General features: G+C 43.8%; 1 protein-coding gene across 1 annotated transcript in view; it reads left to right on the top strand.

The window, feature by feature from the left end:
• Window positions 1-19,908, top strand: part of MYO7A (myosin VIIA) — a 739,224-nt gene that overhangs the window by 408,829 nt on the left and 310,487 nt on the right. Inside the window, exons 9-13 of the mRNA XM_085623258.1 lie at window positions 4,012-4,165; window positions 4,607-4,683; window positions 8,409-8,528; window positions 9,254-9,396; window positions 18,362-18,572. Of these exons, the coding sequence (XP_085479384.1) occupies window positions 4,012-4,165; window positions 4,607-4,683; window positions 8,409-8,528; window positions 9,254-9,396; window positions 18,362-18,572 (705 nt within the window). The remainder of the gene's footprint in view (window positions 1-4,011; window positions 4,166-4,606; window positions 4,684-8,408; window positions 8,529-9,253; window positions 9,397-18,361; window positions 18,573-19,908) is intronic.

Raw genomic sequence — 19,908 nt, 5'->3', positions numbered from 1 at the left:
TTCTGCGCCTGCTCCTTGGGCACAGTGTGTGCGAAACTAGGGAGGATTACCTCCTCCCCTCTCGGAGCGGCTAAAGCGAAAGATGGGGGCCAGTCCACCTCCGCTAACAAAATGTCATATTTTCCCAAAAAATCCCTTTTATTGTAGGTTGTATGTCATCTTCAATTAAAAGGACTATTTCATATAGTCTGTCAGTGGGAGCCACTCTAGTGTCAGCAGTTTCTACTGTGATGAACGTGTCAGTTGCTGTTGCCTTCAGATACAGACGCAGTGCTTGCCGCACTAATGTAACCTCCGCTGCGCTGTCTAGCAGCGTTAGTTCCCATGTCAGGTTCCGAAGCTGTGTTCTCACTATCTGTGGCATACCTTGCTGTTAATGCAGCAACTTTCTTTTTCTGAAACTGAGGGCGTTGACATGGAAAGTCGTCCTGCTTGCCTTTACCATCAGCTGGGCAGGGCTGCTCACATCCTTGCGGGGCACCCCGACCTCTGCCGTGTTCTCCTCCACCGGCTTGTGAGACTGATGTTTCCTGTGAAGTACGAGGAGAACGTTGATCAGGAACCTAAAATCTATCAGGAGACCTAATTCTCGCGCGATCACGCAATTCATATGTGCACTCAGTAGACACTGGTATTGGTGACGCAGGACGCGACCCTTATTTCTGTTGCTGCTTTCCCTGTTTTTTATTTTTCCAATTTTGTTTAGGAAAAACTGGACAGTCGTCTTTAGTAGACTTAACCTTCTGAGCTTGCGGTTTTGCTGCTATTTTAGCAAAAGGCTTAACACCCAAAATTTTGTTGCCAATGGTCTTATAAGCCTCCGCAATAATCTTCGGTAACTGCCGGGGCTTATTGGCGTCAGCGACGAGGCGAAACTCATTTGACACTTGAAAGTTAACCGCATCTCCCTTGACGTTAGCAAGGATGAGATCAGCAATAACGTCAAACACTCCGACAAGCCTCATTCCTAACTCGACTGCCGCCTCTGGACCGTGCTCATCCTGAACACGCTTAATCACAGAGGGCAGTACAGTCATAGACAGTGTGCCGAAGCACTTCGCATAGACTGCTGAAAATACTTTACCCCAGTTCTCACAATCGGTCACCTCAGGTTTTAAGTCTTTCTGCAAACTAATCGTCACGGGAGTCGTATTAGGAAATACCGCTTCCAGCTGGTCAAATTTCTCAGCAAGCCAATAAGGCATATCGTCCTTATTCTGGGGGCGCTTGCCCATTACCGAATTAACCACGATGGGACTAATAGAAATCCGGGCCGGTCCAACTGGTTGCGTCGCAACCCCAGGTGCTCCCACCTGGAGGTTGTGTGAGACGTATTGCACTAAAGCCCGGTGTACCGCTATCAAGGCGGTATGTAGCTGACGTACGTCGTCCACCGGGGCTTGCAAATAACATGGATTTGGTGTGGACCCGGCCAAGACTGTCCAAGTGGCCCCAGGGATATACAAGGGGCCTAACCGAACCAGAGTTACGGCGTGGGGGCAGGGCGCCATTAAACCAAATACGATGCTGCCATGCCGAAATCGGAATCTCCTGTGTCCTATATAGTTTGTAATTCACATGTATCGCAGTGGGAGTGTAAGTATGGAATGTTTCATCATCCACATTTACTGCAGGAAATGTAACCCAAGAGTAGAAAAGCTCAAAGGAGTACGCTGCATCAGCACTCACCACAAAGATTACTGACCTACCATCGTCGGGCACCCCAAACTGCGTCAGATGATGCTGGAGCGCTGTGGGACTATGCGGTGCTATATTAATATCACCCATAAGGACACCAAGAAGAAAAACCATCTATATGAAATGTAGCACAAAAAGGGCAGTAATTCAAAATGCAAACCTTTCTAATTATCAAGCTTGAATGAACCTATAATCTATCAATATAGGTAGACTAATCCGTCACGTCTGTCAACCGGAAACAGAAGTGAGGGTGTTGTCGACTAACATAAGCACTACTGCTAAAGTGTCTTGAATATAAGACCAAACGTTAGGTGCGCCTTGTTGCGGGGATTCTGCTGATGCACAGAACTATGCACAGGAAACCAGGACCTCAGTGAATTGTGTTGTACCAAAAAACTCACCTCAGTACCCAGAACCCCTATCTGACTAGCATCAGTGTCTCATTCGTTCTCCGTACTACAGCGAAGCTACCAATGATTAGACAACCCAGAACAAGCGACTTATGGTACTCTCAGGAATGGTGGGAATCAAGAACACTCTTTCGCTTTTATTTTCATACCAGTCCACAATGTGAGTAATCAAGAGACACGGAAAAGTTTGAAATGTTTATTTTCAACTACGTGCTCGAAGATGCAGTATTTTGGCTAACATAAGCAGGCATATGATTAGAAATAAAACAATCAGCATTGTTACAATTCCATAAAACACAAGGGAGAAATCATGTTATAATGATAGTGGAAACAGGTCATATAGCGCCTTGTGAACCACCCTCCCCTGGCTAGGAGCTAGGTTTTATAATAAGTGAAGGTCTCTATATTTAAATGGGGAACCCCATACCTCCAAGTTGAGTTGAGGTGAATCACATCACAGGATCAGCAACGCACCCGAATTTCAGATATTTGCAGCTGTGTGCGTGTTGTGTCTAGAGCGTGGGCGATCAACCTGAAGCAACAGCATACATTGTTATTTGACCTTGAAGACTTCTGCACACAGTGTACAGACTTAGGGCGCGGTGTAAGTCTAGGGATGTGAAAAACAGACCGTTCTCATGTGAAGAAAAGCAAGCAGTTTACCTTACAATAACAGTTACATGAAGTGTTGGGTGCAAAAGCGGCAAAGTGGCAAAATGGCGTTTAACTTCTAATACGCTTATGCTAGAATAGCAATGTATGCAAGCAGAAGCCTGTCTTCACTACAATTACACACATATACACCCACACAACATTAAAAAAGAAACATTCTACAGAGTAGCCAAAGTGCGGTTGTTTAAAAAGATTTTGAGTGGACCACTTGCATACCCAAATACAGTCGCCCTTGTACGAGTATCGTGACTAATACATGCGTTCACACACCCGTGCTCATGCACACTCAATTCTAAAACATACAATGTCTGGGCAGTGTCTTAATCAAGCCCTGTAATTTGCACATCATTGTAATTTTATCTTTATGTCCTTTTGCGAAATCTATGTACACGACATATATGTAAACCCACCGACTCACACCGCGATATTACCCTGTATAGCTAAATCATGTGCCTCATAAAGGGGTGGGGGAGGGAGTCCTGTAGTCACACCCTAAAGAAGTTTACACACGTTCGATGGCTCAAAGTTTAAACAGAGAAACAAGAGAGTGCCAAGCGATTATGCGCAATATAAGAGGAGCGCTTGTCACATGTACGGCTTACTTCGTCAAGGATCTCTCTCGCCGGATCACCTAAAGTGTTTCCCTATCCTCCTCCCAATGCTGCTGTCTTGTTTGTGTTTTGCAAGCCTTGTAGTGCTTGGTGTCCCTTCAATGACATCATCGATGAGTGACAGGCTATAGATCATGGGAAATTTAGTCTCAAGCTACTGGACTCGTTTGTCATTAGAGGATTCTTTGGTGAACGTGGGATGGCCGATGATGAAGCCTGACACCTGGATGGTGTATGAGGCATCCTGTAAACTTTCTCGCACAATTGTGGGTCCATAATATCAGATGAACAGAGTAGCTAGAGTTTTTCCTTGGTGAAGGAACACCTATATCATAAGGTGTTTAAAGTCCCCCGTAAAAGGCTGGGCTAGTAAACATAGGCACCCGTTCGTTTCTGTGGTGGAAGTTATATTGATAGGGAGAACACGAACTATGTCCCCTGGCTTTTAGGGGAATCCTCTCCCTCTTCCTCAGACCTATCAGTGGTTGGGTCCATTGTGTTAAACAAAACATGATAGGTACATCACCATCAGGGCAAAAGTGAATTGCTTCATTCTATATATAATATCTGTATGTGCTGGGTACTGTAACTCAAGGTCCACATTTTCTATTGATTGACAGGGTCATTGCACCACGTGTGATGGCAGGGATGACACCAAAGAGTACGCTAACATACGCTCCGCCATGAAAGTCCTGATGTTCACTGACACCGAGAACTGGGAGATCTCCAGGCTCCTTGCCGCCATACTACACATGGGGAATCTGCGCTACGAAGGTAAGGCTCGAAGCCACAGGCTTGTCTTCTTGGGTCTGGCAGCAGCCATCTTGGGCACTCCTGGAATGCTTTGGTGCCATCTTTTGTCTCAGAGGGCGATACCTGTACAGTTCTCTCCATCACTTCTGATACCCACAAGTATCTCGACTGGTTTGTGCTGTAAAAAGCCATCCCAAAGTCCCAATTTGAAATCTTTTTTGTGTGCTGGAGAATACCCAGTTTTTCAAATCTGCTGTATGCTTGATATCATCTCCGGACAAGGAATTAAAAACATGATGTAATTATGTGATGGTTAAGTGAAGTCAGTCAATTGAAGAGTAAATGATGGATTAAATAAATCTGAAACTTGCACAATGTTTTGTCAGTTATATTTCCTGTAGTGTTTGTATTGCTTTGTGAAGGATGCTTCAAAGCCTTCTTGATCACGTATTTTCCTAACAGCGCGAAGCTACGACAACCTGGATGCATGTGAAGTGGTTTACTCTACATCATTGACAACAGCTGCATCATTACTTGAGGTGAGTGTATACCATACAATGTAATAGCATTTATTCTTAAAGTGTAAACAGAACATTCAGTGCAGTGGAGGGGTTCCAATATTTAGGTATCTGGGTCACCCACACCGAGGCAGCTCATAGGCACCTCAATGCACATATGATGGTGTCAGGTCTTGAACAGAATAGACTGCCCCTCTCGGTGATGGGTAGGGCTGCCATCGCTAAAACGCTATTTCTCCTGCATTGTCTGCATCTAGTCCAGAATTCATTGTTTCCACTGGCACTGCAGCAGTTTTCTAGACTGGACGGCCTGTTAGTCTCCTTGATTTGGGCTGGGCGCCGCGGTAGGGTTGTGTTATCCTTGCTCGGCAGGGATCTGAAGGATGGGGGATTGCCAATTCCTGATATCATATTATACTATTCTGCAGCACATTTACAGCATGCTGTGAGGTGGCTGACTGAGACATATACATGGGAGAAGCAGCTCTTTCGGGGCATGCTTGGTGTGGACACATTAGCTCAACTCTTGATGAAGAGGGGTCGGTCAGAATACCCGGTTCCATATTTGGTCAGAACCACTGCAACGCTCTGCGAACAGGTGGTGAGAAAGGTGCTTTGTCAGGCTCCCTTTGATAGGGAATTGCGACTTTGGGGTCTTGCCCCATTTCAGGCTATTGAGGACAATATGTCTATGGAGCAATGGAGAGTGGGGGGGCTGTCAGGTGGTGGGCCATCTGTATCCTGCTTTTTATTTCATTTCAGGAGGCTCAGGAAACTTTTGGAATAAGCCCAGGTCACTTACTGCACTATGCTAAACTGGAGAGTGTTGCAAGGGAACGGTGTTTCACTTTCGGGCTGCGCTGCAGGCGTCAGAGGTGTTGGGGGACCTGGTTCGGTGGAGAGAAGGGCAGCACTTGATTACCCTGTTTTATAAGGCCCTCAGGGGGTACATGTTGGAGAACCCTGCGCGGCACATCGCGATTAGGAGCAGGAGCCTGAGTGTCAGATATCTGACACTGACTGGTCACATGCCTTAGAATTGGTGCACACTGTCTATTGCAATAACAGGTTTAAACTGTTACATTTTAATTTTCTCCATCGCACCTATGCGACTCCTCACAAATTAAACAGAATGGATCCCTCTAGGGGAGCTCAAATTATGCGATGTGGTGAGAAGGATTCCACCTTCCTGCATTTAGCTTGGTTATGTGTTGGGGTTCAACAGTTTTAGAGGTTGGTGGTCCCCAGGTCAGAGGAGTTTACCGGGTTGGTGATTACTCTGGCTCTGATGGCTTGCCTGTTGGGAGTGGTGGCTCGACGGAAATGGCAGAAGATCCCCTATAGACTTGCAGAGCTCGCCCTTGTGTTGGCCAAAAGTAGAGTAGCCATAGGGATGTTGGGGTCCAGGAGAATACTGTCTGGCCACTGGCTTAGAGATCTCCTGGAGTGGGGAGCAGCGGAGGAATAGTGTATGCATCTGGCGCGTACAGATGAAGGGGCAGTGGAAGAGGTACCGGCATGGGGACAACTTCTTGACCAATTTAACGATGATTTGGCTTCTGATGTTAGCAATGATGTTGAAGGCGGACTTATTAACTATTCTATTCTTTCATAACTAATGTGACAACCGTGTTAATGTCCAGTACATCGCACTATGATTGGGTTATATGGCTGGGTTTATGTAGTACAGTTTGATATTCACGGTGTGGTTATCTCAAATGACGCCTGTTCTGGACTCTTGTATCTCTGTCTGCCTGGCAACTTACCCCTATGATCTTGTGACTCTTTAATGTATGGTTTGTATTTGTTTTGTATGGAAAACCGATAAAATATAGTTGAGAAAAAAAGGATAGAAACTGCAGAAGTTCCCCATACATTACAGGCAGTTAAGCCCTGGCGACAGTTAAAATAAGGTGGTTGGTGGTCACCCCCCACATGTAGGAGCCACTACTCAATGTAATATTAAATGGATCCAGTCAGAGTAGATATACACAGTTATTTACAGCATACTGAACATGTCTGTGGTCCTCTGTCTGAACTGTCACCCTGCTCTTATACCCAGTGTGTGGGCACCATTCTAAGGTGACGTGTTGCTGGTGGTTTCAAGCCACCGTCTCCTCCCAAATAATTGAGGACCTGACCCACCCAGGGGAATATCCAGCCATGGCTTCAGTTTGGCCTGCAACATCCCTGTCTTACTTTTTGGCTCCTTAGGTTCTGAGCATATCCTCGTCAGCACTGTAGGCACCCCAATGTGTGTCTCTCTCTCACGTCTCAGAGTATTTAAGCCCAAGCAGACTTCAAAATCACCCATCCATCAACGTGGTCAATCCTACTCTCACCCTGTGTACCCAGGTAAGCCCAGGTGATCCATCAAACCTCCCTTGGCTTACCAGGGTGTACCAAGAGTTACTTTCACAGTGCTGTGGAGAGCACTGTTACCTAAAGGGACAAAGAGGAGCTCGCACATCATTCACAGTGATGCTGGTTACTCTTGGGAATGTGTGGTATGAAAATATTGCACTTTTAATATCAGCCTGTACATAAAATAAATTCCATATATATTTACTTACACTGTATCCTCAATTTAAGTAGATCTGAAGTTAGAATAGTACATCAGGCCTTCTCTGTGGATGAATACCTTGATGCTTTAGTGATTGGCAATATATTTTGGAATCTGTATATGTGTAGGTCGATATTTTTGTCCTCTTTATTTTGACATACGACCACTCTGACCTAGTCACAGCACACAGCTGAGTATAGTCCAGCTACAGAGGGCTATAAGGCTATTAGAAAATGTCCCCACTACAGGGCAGAATGTTCTAACAAATAAATCAAAGGCCTCACAGCGCCCAAGGGAATTAAAATCCCCTCGAGTACTGTGAAGCCTCTGTTTACAGCAACAGCTGTGAATAACAACATTGGAATGTTGGAGCTTCGGGATTCTACCTGCCATTAGAAGTCCCGATCACTCCATTGTTTTCAGTGGAGGTCCCAACATTCCAATTTTCTAATTTACATTATATATCAACGTTTTGTATTGGCCGGAGGACCACTGAAGATAGAAGAGTGTCATAGGGCTAATAATGGCTCACATACATCCTCTGCGCCAACATCCCATTGCTTGTCTCTGTATTTCTCCCTTTTTAAATTAGAACATAACAACTAGAATAGCCCTTGGCCGCCCTTGGTTATAAGGTTATAGTAAACCACACATTGACTGGTCAATTGGTTGGCCAAGTCAATACTCCACCATTAGTTCTTCCAAAGATTAAGTAAATCATCAGCAGTCAGAGGATTCCTTTCAAAGCTTTGTCTCAGCTATGGTTGATGCTGGTGGAATTGGTGTCTTTGCCTCACAAAGAAGTTAGCTTGTAAAGCATAAATCCCATTACCCTCCTTGCCAGTGATGTGTGGTACTGGGCCCTGCAGAGAGGACGTCGTACAAACGACTTGGTTGCCACAGAGGGCAAGGGTGTACTCTACAACTATGGTCAAAGGGAAAAGCATAGTTCAGTGATCTGTCTATGATGGTCCTTGCACGGAGTTGACCTTGAGGTGTGAATTAGAGGTCATATTTCAAATGAAATTCCCATCTATCAGCTTGCAAATTGGAATGGGCCGAAAAAATGAACAACAGACTTAATCTAGCAAATGTTCTAACGTGTTTTCAAGTTGTGGTGGCTGTGATGCTGCCATGTTATACCCAAGTCTCCTCCTCTGATGTCTGTGCTGTTTATTAACAGGTTAACCCCCAGGACCTCATGAACTGCCTGACTAGTCGAACCATCATCACGCGAGGAGAGACGGTCTCCACCCCTCTCAGCATGGAGCAAGCGCTGGATGTTCGGGATGCGTTTGTTAAGGTGGGGTCTTAGAAGTGACTAGGTTGGTCAGGCTGCTTCAGGCTACACCTTTGCTGATCTACACTGCAATTCCATTGGTTGATACAGTAAACTGTAAAATGGGATTGCCCTTCTTTGGCCCTAGCGTCATCTTACATAATGCTAAAGTACCTGTGCTCTCATAATGCGATTTCATCACCCGTGACATCACGTCATAAACTTAGTCGTACAATTTCTTATAATTCACAAGATGCTAGCATGTAAAATCCTATTTTCTATTATTTGTGAATAATTTTGTGTAAGTTGAAAATTGGTGCTATGCAAAATTATTTAAATAGTATTTTTTTTGTTTCAGCTTTCACTAAATATTTTCTCTTTGTTTCGCGAGTTCATTTCCTTTTTAGCTTTCTAGCTTACAGCATTCTGTTATGCTTTGTAATTCTTTATAATATAGTGAAACACCTCCTGTGCGAACCTTATGATAATATTATATACTTTAGTGGTATCGTTCATAAGGTTTATACACAGTGTGCAGCACCTGAGCACTGTAGCTGGTGTACAGGCCCCTCCATGACCCTGTGAACAATGGCCTGTCAGTATCACTTACAGCCAGCTCATAGGAAGTATCCTCTTCAATAGATGCTTACAGCCAGTAGCCATGGTGAGGAGGAGGCAGGTGCACAGTGAAATATAAGCCTCGACTGCTGGTTTCTCACTTTGACTACATGTTGCTCTGAATATTTCAGGGAATATATGGGCGCCTCTTTGTGTGGATCGTAGACAAGATCAACGCTGCCATCTACAGACCACTCTCACTTGAGCCCAAACTTGCCCGGCGGTCAATTGGTCTACTTGACATCTTTGGCTTTGAGAACTTCACGGTGAACAGGTAAGATGACAGTGGTGACAGGACATATCATTACTCTGGATAATAATTCACGTAGGGTATGAGGAAGGCTATCATTACTTAAGAAGTACTCTATTAAAATATAATTAAAGCAGTAATGAACATTCTAGAGGGCACTAACCCGGGATAATTGCCCACCACCCAAGTTATGTCTTCCTAAGGCGAGGGCACATAATCCGGGTAAAGGGCAAATATGTCAATGACAAAGCCCTCTGAAATATTCATTAATTTGTTATTGAACACGGTCCCTGGGAGCAACAGTGGTTTAAATAAACTACCTGGGAGTCATAAAATGAGTAAAAGCTAATACTGGCTGTGTGCCTTTGACAGCTAGGCAATGCCAGATGAGCTAAGCAACAGCATGAGCATAAAGAGCTTAGGGAGTCAGACTCTGACTGGCTGATGGAGTTTAAGAATTCAGAATCTTATGAGTTGTGGAAAGTAGGCCTTTATTGTTGGTTAAGACCCTCTCCCTACACAAGATGATTGGCAAGCACAACCTGAACATACTGTTGCATATTTTTTTTCTAACCATCTTTATTAAGTTTTATAGTAGCATCATGCAGTCATATGACAAACGTGCGACTCAGTCTTACACATCAATGCTTAATGACCCCACTATGGTCCCTGTACATATATTGTATTACATCAGGTCTAACAGATTAACAACTAGAACATATTTAACATTAAGCCATGACAGTTGCAGTTTAAAAAAAGGGGATTAAAGACAGGGCAGCAGTCGCCCTCTCGCATGTTCACTCTCAGCTTATTCCCACCTCCATTCTGAAAGATATTGTCATGCACATGCAATATGGCACCACCCCTCAGCATCCCTTTGCGACACATCTCCCACCATTTTGCTTTCTAGCTCAGGCCAGGGGGGGGAAGGAGGCGACAGTCATACAGAGAGTGGTATAATTTGGCAACTGGGTAAATGTCCCATTCTCAATCAGTGAGACCCTCCTAAAATGCCTACACCTCCTCCAGCAAACTGTACCAGTCTGCAGCTTTAGGGGTCTTGAGCAGTCCTCGGGTCTCCTCTCGCTTTAGCGCTATTGATTCAGCCCTACCCCACTTAAGTGTTGCTGCGCACCAGTGTCTCAACCCGGGGAGCGTGTTGCTTTCCAGTGCATGGCGATTGACCTGCGAAGTATGAGCACCGCTAGGTCTATAAAACGGATTGATGTGCTCCCTCCTTTACTGCACCCAAACAGTCCCAAGACTCCACTCACCATGGTGCAGAGGTCTCCACAATCTATGATGGCAGTTAGTGCGTCCATGACCTCTCGCCACATATCAGCTGTCACCGGGCAATTCCAGAACATATGCACCATATTGGCATCTGGTTCGTGGTACCGCGGGCTATTCGGGGCAGAGCCAAATATTCTGTAGAACCTCGACAGGGTTAGATAGGCCCTGTGTCAGATGTTATGTTGGATGTACTTAGCGTTGTGGGAAACTTTGCGCGAATATAGCAGCACCCTCTCCCAGTCCCGGCCTATATCCCGCTACCATCACCTTTTGGGTTAACAGCAGGGGTTCTTGTAACGTGTGTGCAAAGGCTCGAGTGAGTCAGGTTATGAGACAATGGACCTCGCCTATGGTGTGTAAGGTGTGAACCAACAGATGGTGATCCGTCTCCATGTTAACAATCTGCCAGTCGGCCTACCTCGGCCAACAATCGGCCATAGGCCAAGAAATGGCTCACCGGCAGTTTGCAGTCCGTCTGTAGAGCATGCCCTTTTGTAATAGAGCACCCAGGGTTCTTCCCTCCCAACCTGGTCCCTAAATGGTCTGATGGAGCCGATATGGATCTCTGGGGAGTATTGTGACATAGTCAGCATTAGGTGCAGGCTTCTGTGGAAGCTGTTATATGCTGCTCACAGCAGATAGTCGACCTCCTGGGGATCCCTTGATGTGGTAGGAAGTTCTCTCGCACCACCCGATGTGCGCGTTCCACAGAAGGCAGCTCCCATTCATCCGATAGCGGCCCCATCAGCCAGCAGGCAGGCCATTGCAGTTGTGCCGCTAGGTAATAATGTTCAAAGTTTGGGGCCCCAAGGCCCCCTTTTCAACTGCCAGTTGCAACTTGTGCCGAGCTACTCAGCGCCTGCCCTTATGCAAGAGGAAGCCCCTCAGCATGGTGTGTAGGGTGGGAAGTGTGCTCCGGAGTATGCCCACTGGTAGGTTATGAAAGAAATATAGCAGGCGTGGGAGCATCACCATTTCAGACAGTGATACTCTGTCCTTTCACAATTCTGTTGCATGTCCATCTTAATATACCACGCTGATGTGAAAATTGTGCCATCTGTTCAGAGGACGCATTAGTAAAGTCAGCATTTTGAAAGTTGGCAATCATGTCACAGGTTGTCACATCTTTTTGCAGATCTCTACTGTACTATCTCTTTAGTCCTAGTATTAAAATATGAAGTCCTCTACATGTATCTATAATTTTCCTTGATGAAAGTTACTTAGCTTCTTTGGAGGCTTTTCATAGCGTTGAGGAAGACATGCCTGATATGGCAGTAATAGAGCCAGAAGCTCTCAGGCCCTCAGCCACAGTGTGTTGTACGCCTGTAGGTGTTATCTAAGGGTCAACAAACTCGATTTCTGCATCTAAAACAGAAATCAGGACCAGGATCATGTGAAACTGCACTTGCTAATGTAGAAAATCCACCTTTCTTGGTGGACTTTGCAGCAGGATTAAGCAATGCCTACAGATTTACTCTTCTTAGAAAAAGGTTGCCTTGTGGAGGGAAAAGGGCAAAATGTACTCTGCTGCCAATCCAAACACTGAAATGTCTGGCAGCATTTTGACCACATCTGATGCCAAACCAGACCACTGGGAGAATATTTTCATTTCAGAGTGTAGTGATCATATGCAGGCATTAGAGGTGTCTGGCATCTAGGGGGCTCTATTGAGCAGGAGTACCGGTGGGTGGTTGTGTTTACTGCGTTTCAGAGGTAAGTCTACTGGTTGTGCCAGGTGAGGTGAGATGTTTGTATCCTCTACTACTGTTATCAAAGTCTAGGTCAATACCCTGGGGGACTTGTAGCATTGTATGCTGCCTGGTGGATGATGGCCACACAGCAGGGGTGTTTAGTGAAGGGGCAATGGTTGGAGAAGGACAGGTGACAGAGGTTTGCACATAGGGTTGTTGGGATGAAGTGGTGACATTTTTAGGGCATTGTAAAACAACACTGATGGAGCTCTGACGTCGCAGATGCTTGTAGCTATAAGACCCTTGCCACATATATGAACTGACGAATGTACTGTTTGTGCCCCCTTTGATTTGTGACTGGCAAGGATTGCAATGTGGATGTCCCAATTTTCAATGAAAATCCAAATTGAAATGTCATTTTTCAACATTGTGACTGGACTAAGCTAGGACATGGAAAGTCCTTATGTATGTCAGCGTTCCTTGCCTCAATATTTTACAAAATGTTTATCCACCTGTCAGTACCATAATGCATTGTTGAGCTATGGGTTGGGGATGAATGTTTTCTCTGTGTATTTAGGCACCTGGGGCAGATTTACAAGCTTCTTGCAACACTTTTACGCTGCCGTTGCGTCACTTTTGTGATGCAGTGGCAGCGTAAACAATATGCCACATTGCGACACATTTACAACGTGACACATCTAGGAAGATGCATCACATTGTAAAGCCCTCCTAAAGCCCTGCGCCACATTATACCTGCGTCAGGTATAATGTATGCAAGGAGGGCGTTCTGACGTAAGAAAGCCTTGTAAAAGTGACACAGTGAAATCTACAAGATTTCACTTCTACGACGCCACTGCATCAAAACCTTTATGTCTGCTTGAAGAAGGCATAAGGAGTGACGCAGCACAATAGGAATAGGCATTCCTGAGCACTGCTGGAGTTGCGTCATGCTTGGTACACGATTCTAGCAATGCGTTACCTTTACGGCAACAGATGCGTGACGCATCTGTCAATCCTTACACCATGGTGCGCCACATTGTGAATGCGACGCATCCATGGTGGCGCAAGGGTTTTTTTGAGTGACGCAAGTAAACTGACGCATCTCTGCTATAACGCAGAGATGCGTAAGTTTCTTGTAAATCTGCCCCCTGTGTGCCCTCTGTTATGCTGACAAGATATCTCAGTGGATTAATGTCAATTGCTGGCACCTACTGTGATCTGCAAGTCATGAGCTTGAATCCTGGCAAGCCAATTCAACCTTTTATCTTTCTGAGGTTGTTACATTGAGGACCGTTGTATAGGTTAATGGATATCCCCATTGTCTACAGTTTTTAGAAATGGCGCAAGTGTGACATTAAGCACTATCCCAAAAATAAAATACTACTATGTGTCAGGTTGATGTTCTGAGTTCATTGTTAGGGTTATCAGATAAATCTGTGTTGGTAGGGCACCAGGTTTCCAGGCCTGGACTTTGTTCAACAAAACATTGTTTTGAGATGTTGAGTCCAATCGATGCAGCTGAAGCAAAATTTGTTCATAAGTCCCATAATTGCTAAATAAAAGCCTTGGGTTAGAAAAGTGGCGCCTTGGCCACATGGCATTATCTAGATGCATGCTCTTTGCTGGTACCTACCAGAGTGGCAGGATGCATTGTATTAGCCATCTTCTACATGTCAATGCATCCCTCACAAATGTTATGATAGATCTGTGTGTTTACAAAGAGTGATGACTCAATGAGCTCTTCATTCCCTGCATCAACCCCGTTGTTAAACTCATTGAAGTTCCATGTAGCCAGGTTGTGGTTGTTATTCAGTTCTTGCTTACCGGGCGACTCATCGATGACTCAATTCAATTCATAATATTCGATCTATTTTTATAACAGATCATAAAATCAACATTTCATCAAATACATTTTACTGTAGAAAAGACAGTAAAAAAAATTAAAATATTTTAAGATTATTACACATTGCAGCCCTAGTGATAATATTCAAGACCATATAAAAGACTAACACAATCTTCATGGGGTATTTAATTTTTCTAGTTCACCTCTCTATTAGGAATCCAGTTTTTGCAGTTATTTAAATCAGCATACCCCAGTTCTTCCTCTTTCGCACACATGCCCATAGAAACATGCTACAGAAAAGCAGAAAAAGGGTTCAGAAAGCGCCTTTAAAAAGTACAGTGCCACCGTGCATTGAAAAAAATAATGGTGCCTTAAAATCGTAAAAATAAATGCTTTTCTCTCAGTTTGATAAAATGTACAAAATAGAACTACAGTCTGTTTGGGGAGAGTGGTTGTCACAGGGGCAAAAGGGCAAGTCAGAATGTTTAAACTTCCGCACTTGAAAAGCCAACATCAGGGGGATATAATTCAGATGAAAACGCAACAATATGAATCTATGATGAGCATAGGCAATACACGAGAAGTATGAGAATCCCTCGCCAGATCCAGATGGAATAAGATCATACGCCTTTTGTTGGTGATTCTTTTCCCTCCGAAGAAAGTTGGCCCGCTGTAAAAACAGATCAGTAATTTTCTTTTTGGAGGTCTTCCTACAGAGTGAGGGGTCCCTGAACAGCTCTCCTTCCCCAAGTGCGGTCAGCTCAGCTTCCACATATCTGAGCCATCCAATCCCATTGTAATGGTCCAGCTTCAGACAACTGCCAATTATGCGTTGAGTTAAATTGACAGTGGACCTATTCGAAAGCCACAATAAAATTGCAGCCAGTTTAATGGAATCCAGTAAGTACGGTAACCCCAGCTCAAGATGTAAAATATAATTCGAGGATGGGAGGGGTAATGACACCCGGTTTAAAAAAAAAATGTCTTCCATACTTTGGAGATGGTCTGAAGGAGCCATCCCCCACACTCCCGCTCCATAAGTTACCATTGCCTTCGTTTTAGCACAATAGATATTTTTTATCGTGTCCAGCGGACTGGTTCCCAGCTTCCTTGCAAATCCCTTAATAGCTTGTAGACTCCTTTCCATACCTAGAGCCCTTGCTGCCACCAGATTTTTCCAGGTGTGGTTCTTATCAAATAAGACCCCCAAGTATGGGAAGGAGTCCACCACTTCGATTTTCTTTGAAGCCAGCTGGAAATGGGGGGATTTTGCTCCTCTTTTGGCTCGAGCTATAATGACAAAAGATTTTGTCTCGTTGACCCTAATATCTAACGATGCCATAAATGCAGCGTATGAGGTTATAAGAGATTGCAAGGCGACCCCTGTCCTATCAATTAAAACCGCGTCGTCAGTGTACGCCAATATGGGAAGGGGGGTGTTATCAAATGCAGGAACATCCAGCGGTGAGCCAGTCCGGACGGTCTCCACCCCGTTTGTATAGATGGAAAAAAGAAATGGGGCGAGGACACATCCCTGCCTGACTCCCCTCTCGATTTTAAATGAACGCGTACATTACCCATTTGCGGTGGAATTGGCGTACAGCTGGCGAATAAAGCGGATTATCAAGGTGTCAACCCCCATCCCATCCAGAATGGGCCATAACTTCTGGTGAGACACACAGTCGAAGGCCGCGGAGAGATCCATAAATGCCATATATATCCTCCCCCCTTTCACGTTGGTATATTTGTCAATACATAATGATAAATTGAGGCATTGATCCTATGTCCCCTTTCCCTTCATTGATGACTCAATGCTATTCTTTTCTTTATGGAGGTTGACTCTCGTCCCGGCTTCTGTTTTTCTCTGTGCCCGTATCCCCCAATCACCCCTGCAATCTCCATTCCCTCCTGTTTTTAGGCTTCACCTACAGTTGACGCACAGAGCTATAATTTTAATATAGACTTGAATGGTGTGGGCTTGGTGTCCACTCTCTGTTCCTGATTTGATTGTTTTCTTCCTTGTTCTTGTGTCTGTCCTCCTCAGGGGCTGGGTTTGTCTCCTGCTTCTGCATGCTCCTGCTGCTGCTCTGCTTGTCAGTGCAAGGGCAGCTTTCCTTTAACTCGTTTTTGACTTGCACTGCATTGTTTCACTTCCACATTATTTCTTTTAATTGTTTGTCTTTTTTATCGACCGGTCTATGTTTAAAACCATTAAACATGCACAGTTTATCTTCCTTTTCCATATTACTCATTTAATGAGTGAATCACTCAGCAAGGTTGTGCCATGTTGGTGTACACTCTGTGAGTTATTCCCACAAGTGATTGTGGAAAAGTCAGTGAACTGTAATTACAGCCATGGATTGACGATTTTTGCAATTATAGAAATACTCTTCAATAAATGGCCCCATGAGTTTAGATGTGCAGTTCATACAGAAGTAGAATTCTCAGTTCACGATTGTGTGAAGTTAAAGGCATCAATCTGTTGAAAATGTGGCTGAAGGCCAATTAGCATAGTACTGCTGTTGTGCTTTAGGGTAACTATCATTTACAGGAGGTTTGGTATGATCATTACACTTCTGTGTGCAAGAGGTAATCCATCAACCAACCCCACTACAAGGGGTATCCATGGCCAAGAACAACCTTTACACAAACATCTCACGACAAGAACGTACAGGATCCAGTTTGCAATGCAAATGTCACAGACGTCAACAAACAGTGCCACAAGGCCAAATAATGGCAGACTGTACATTATTCAGATGACAAAAACATAGTTTAATCTCTGAGGTGCATTTATGATGCTAGCAAATGAAACAAAATCTATGTTTTGCCCTTCAGTTCATAATGTGAATTAGTCTGAAGAATAAATATATATAACAATTGTGGATATTTGCTGATCCCAGAACCAGTGTCCCCATGACATCAAAGATTTGAGTGAAACGGATAACTATGTAGGAACAGATTTTAAATCAGAAGAACTTGATATGGAAAACACTACTGTGTTTCTGTAACTTTAATAGCTATAATGCATATCTTATCAATTGCTACAATTTTAACGTTTTGTACTGCTAGATTTTTTCCTGTTAAAAGAATTGACATTAGTGGCCCTCTTAATTGAAGATTTGCCACCCTCCCCATGCGTCTTCTAAATAGGGATGCAGCCCTTCTTCATATCACCCTAGAAACACACTTCCTTCCGCCCTTGATAGGGATACATTTGTAAATTTCCCAGAATGAAAAACTACTTGCAATGGGAATACGAATACCCACAAATTCATGGTTTAAGGTGGGACCTCCCTGAAACACTCACACTCTGGTCCTGAATTTGACAATACTGGTGGAATTTTTTTTTCAGGTCCCATTTATGAACCATGAATTAAGAACATGATTTTCCTGTCTAAAAGGCATTTATAACCAGGTCCTAAGTTCCCATACCTTTAAAAATGTTAGACCTGCATAGTTGATTAAAAGTCAACATTTGAGGATTTGAAAATGTATGAAATCAAATCACTGTTTCTTAACATAGCAAAAATAAGACAAACTAAAAATTAATTATTTGAAAATTGCCAGTCATCACATTAAACGTGAAATGATCTCTGACATTTGTAATATCAAGTTTGTGGTTATCAAAACACGTGACCATACATTAGATGCACATTGGGGTAGCATAAAAATTGTGCCATGTTTTATTCAAGATAAGCTGGTAATTTAGCCACTGGTAGAACGTACTCATTTCAGATGGGCACAATCCTGTTGGCCATTCCACAAGGCTACCACTAGTAAATACAATTATACCAGTGGTTAATTGATAATGCACTTTTATAGAAAATAATGGCAAACCAAAAATAGTAGAAGTTAAAACTAAACTAGGATCAAATTGAGCTTTACCGCCTTGACCAGACAAGAACCAGCTGCCACTACCTAGAATGTCTCTATACATTCGCAGTTAATAGTAGAAAAGGGCAACTGGGTTTCTGTCACCGCTCCTCAGTTTACACTCCTATTTGTAGCTATAATACAAATAAAGTCAGCAGAGTGGTACTCTTGGGGGTGTGTCAATTTACCACCATTCGGAAACAGCCAATGCTAACAGCACACATGGCAACCATTGACTCAGCATGTATCTTACCTTGACTTCCTATGATCTCTGTTTTCCTCCTGCTAGTTTCGAGCAGCTGTGCATAAACTTTGCCAATGAGAACTTGCAGCAGTTCTTTGTACGCCACGTGTTCAAGTTGGAGCAGGAAGAGTACAACTTGGAAAACATCAACTGGCAGCACATTGAATTCACCGATAATCAAGACGCCTTGGATATGATCGCCATCAAACCCATGAACATCATCTCGCTCATCGACGAAGAAAGCAAGTTCCCAAAGGTGGGTTTTGAAGTTGAATGCAGGAAGTAGGCCTTCTAGGTGACACCCATTGTGCTACTTTGACCAATCAATTTAATAGTTTTTGACTTATGCCATTGTAAGAGTGGGATGGGTGAATGGTTAATGCTTTATTTGACAGGTTTAGATGTCCCACACAAAATGGGTTCACGATTACAGCGATATCAAATTTTCTTTAGGACAAGCATCTTAAGGTAGAATCATAAATGTAGAGGCCATTTGCATTTTATGAAGTTATGCTCCCAAAATCCTGTGTCTGAAACATAAGACCAGAGTCTCAAAATGCGGTAAGAACATGCATGTTATGCCTTCACAATTTTACAGCAGTATCTTTACCATGCAGTGTGTGTGGGTGTGCAAATTTAAATGCTCAAAGAGTTTTTACCCATAGTGTGCTGATGTAATAAGAGGCGTTATGTCACTGTAATGACAACAGAAATTTCCGGGAACAACAAGCAACTTGTCCATTAAACAGCCAGGTCATGAACTTTCAGTGAAATTATACCATTTCACTGTTCTGGCAGGGATGTGAGGCAATGAATTCCTCAGCAACAGCTGTTAAGGTCCAACCTCCTGCTTAACATTTCTAGAAAGATCTGATCTTGCTTTAACAGTCTCAGATTTGCAGGCGCAGAATTGCATCCACTGACATAGGAGCTAATACACAAAGGGGCACATGCATCAGGGTAGGCTTTTACGATTCCTTAATTGCGATTATTAAGGAATTGCAAAAGCCTATGCATGTAGGAATCGCAAAAAAAATAGCGATTCCTTAACATTCCTTAATTGCGACTCAAAAATTGCGAGTCGCAATAAAGGAATGGCTTCCCATTCATTCCTATGGGCCAACAGGCCCATAGGAATGAATGGGAATTGCATGCGCAATTTGCGAGTATCCAAAAGGTACTCGCAAATTGCGCATGCAATTTCAAGGGTGCAAGGGTGCCAAAAGGACACCCTGTTGCACCGCTGAAATTGATATGTGCACACATTTTGCGTACACACATGCCCCATGTGTATGTGTGTGTGTAACCTGCAACTTTGAAAAATGCACTTTAGTGCATTTTTCAAACTTTTCTTTAATTACCATCAGGTATAATTTTCCGGTAATTAGCGGACCATAATAGCGAAATCGCTATTTTAAATGGCATCTTGCATTGCATTCAAGGCATTACAATTTGCGATTCCTTAAATGCAATTGCAATTTGCGATTTTTGCATTTGCGATGATGCACCCCAAATGCAAAAATACCGGTCGCAAAGGGGCAGATTCTGAGAATTTGCCCGTTTGCGACTGGCTTTTTCTTTGATGCGTGTGG

This window comes from Triturus cristatus, chromosome 8 (genome assembly GCF_964204655.1).
Source record: "Triturus cristatus chromosome 8, aTriCri1.1, whole genome shotgun sequence".
Taxonomy (NCBI): domain Eukaryota; kingdom Metazoa; phylum Chordata; class Amphibia; order Caudata; family Salamandridae; genus Triturus; species Triturus cristatus.
The sequence above is the reverse complement of the archived record's forward strand: the minus strand, read 5'-3'. Positions and strand labels throughout refer to the sequence as shown.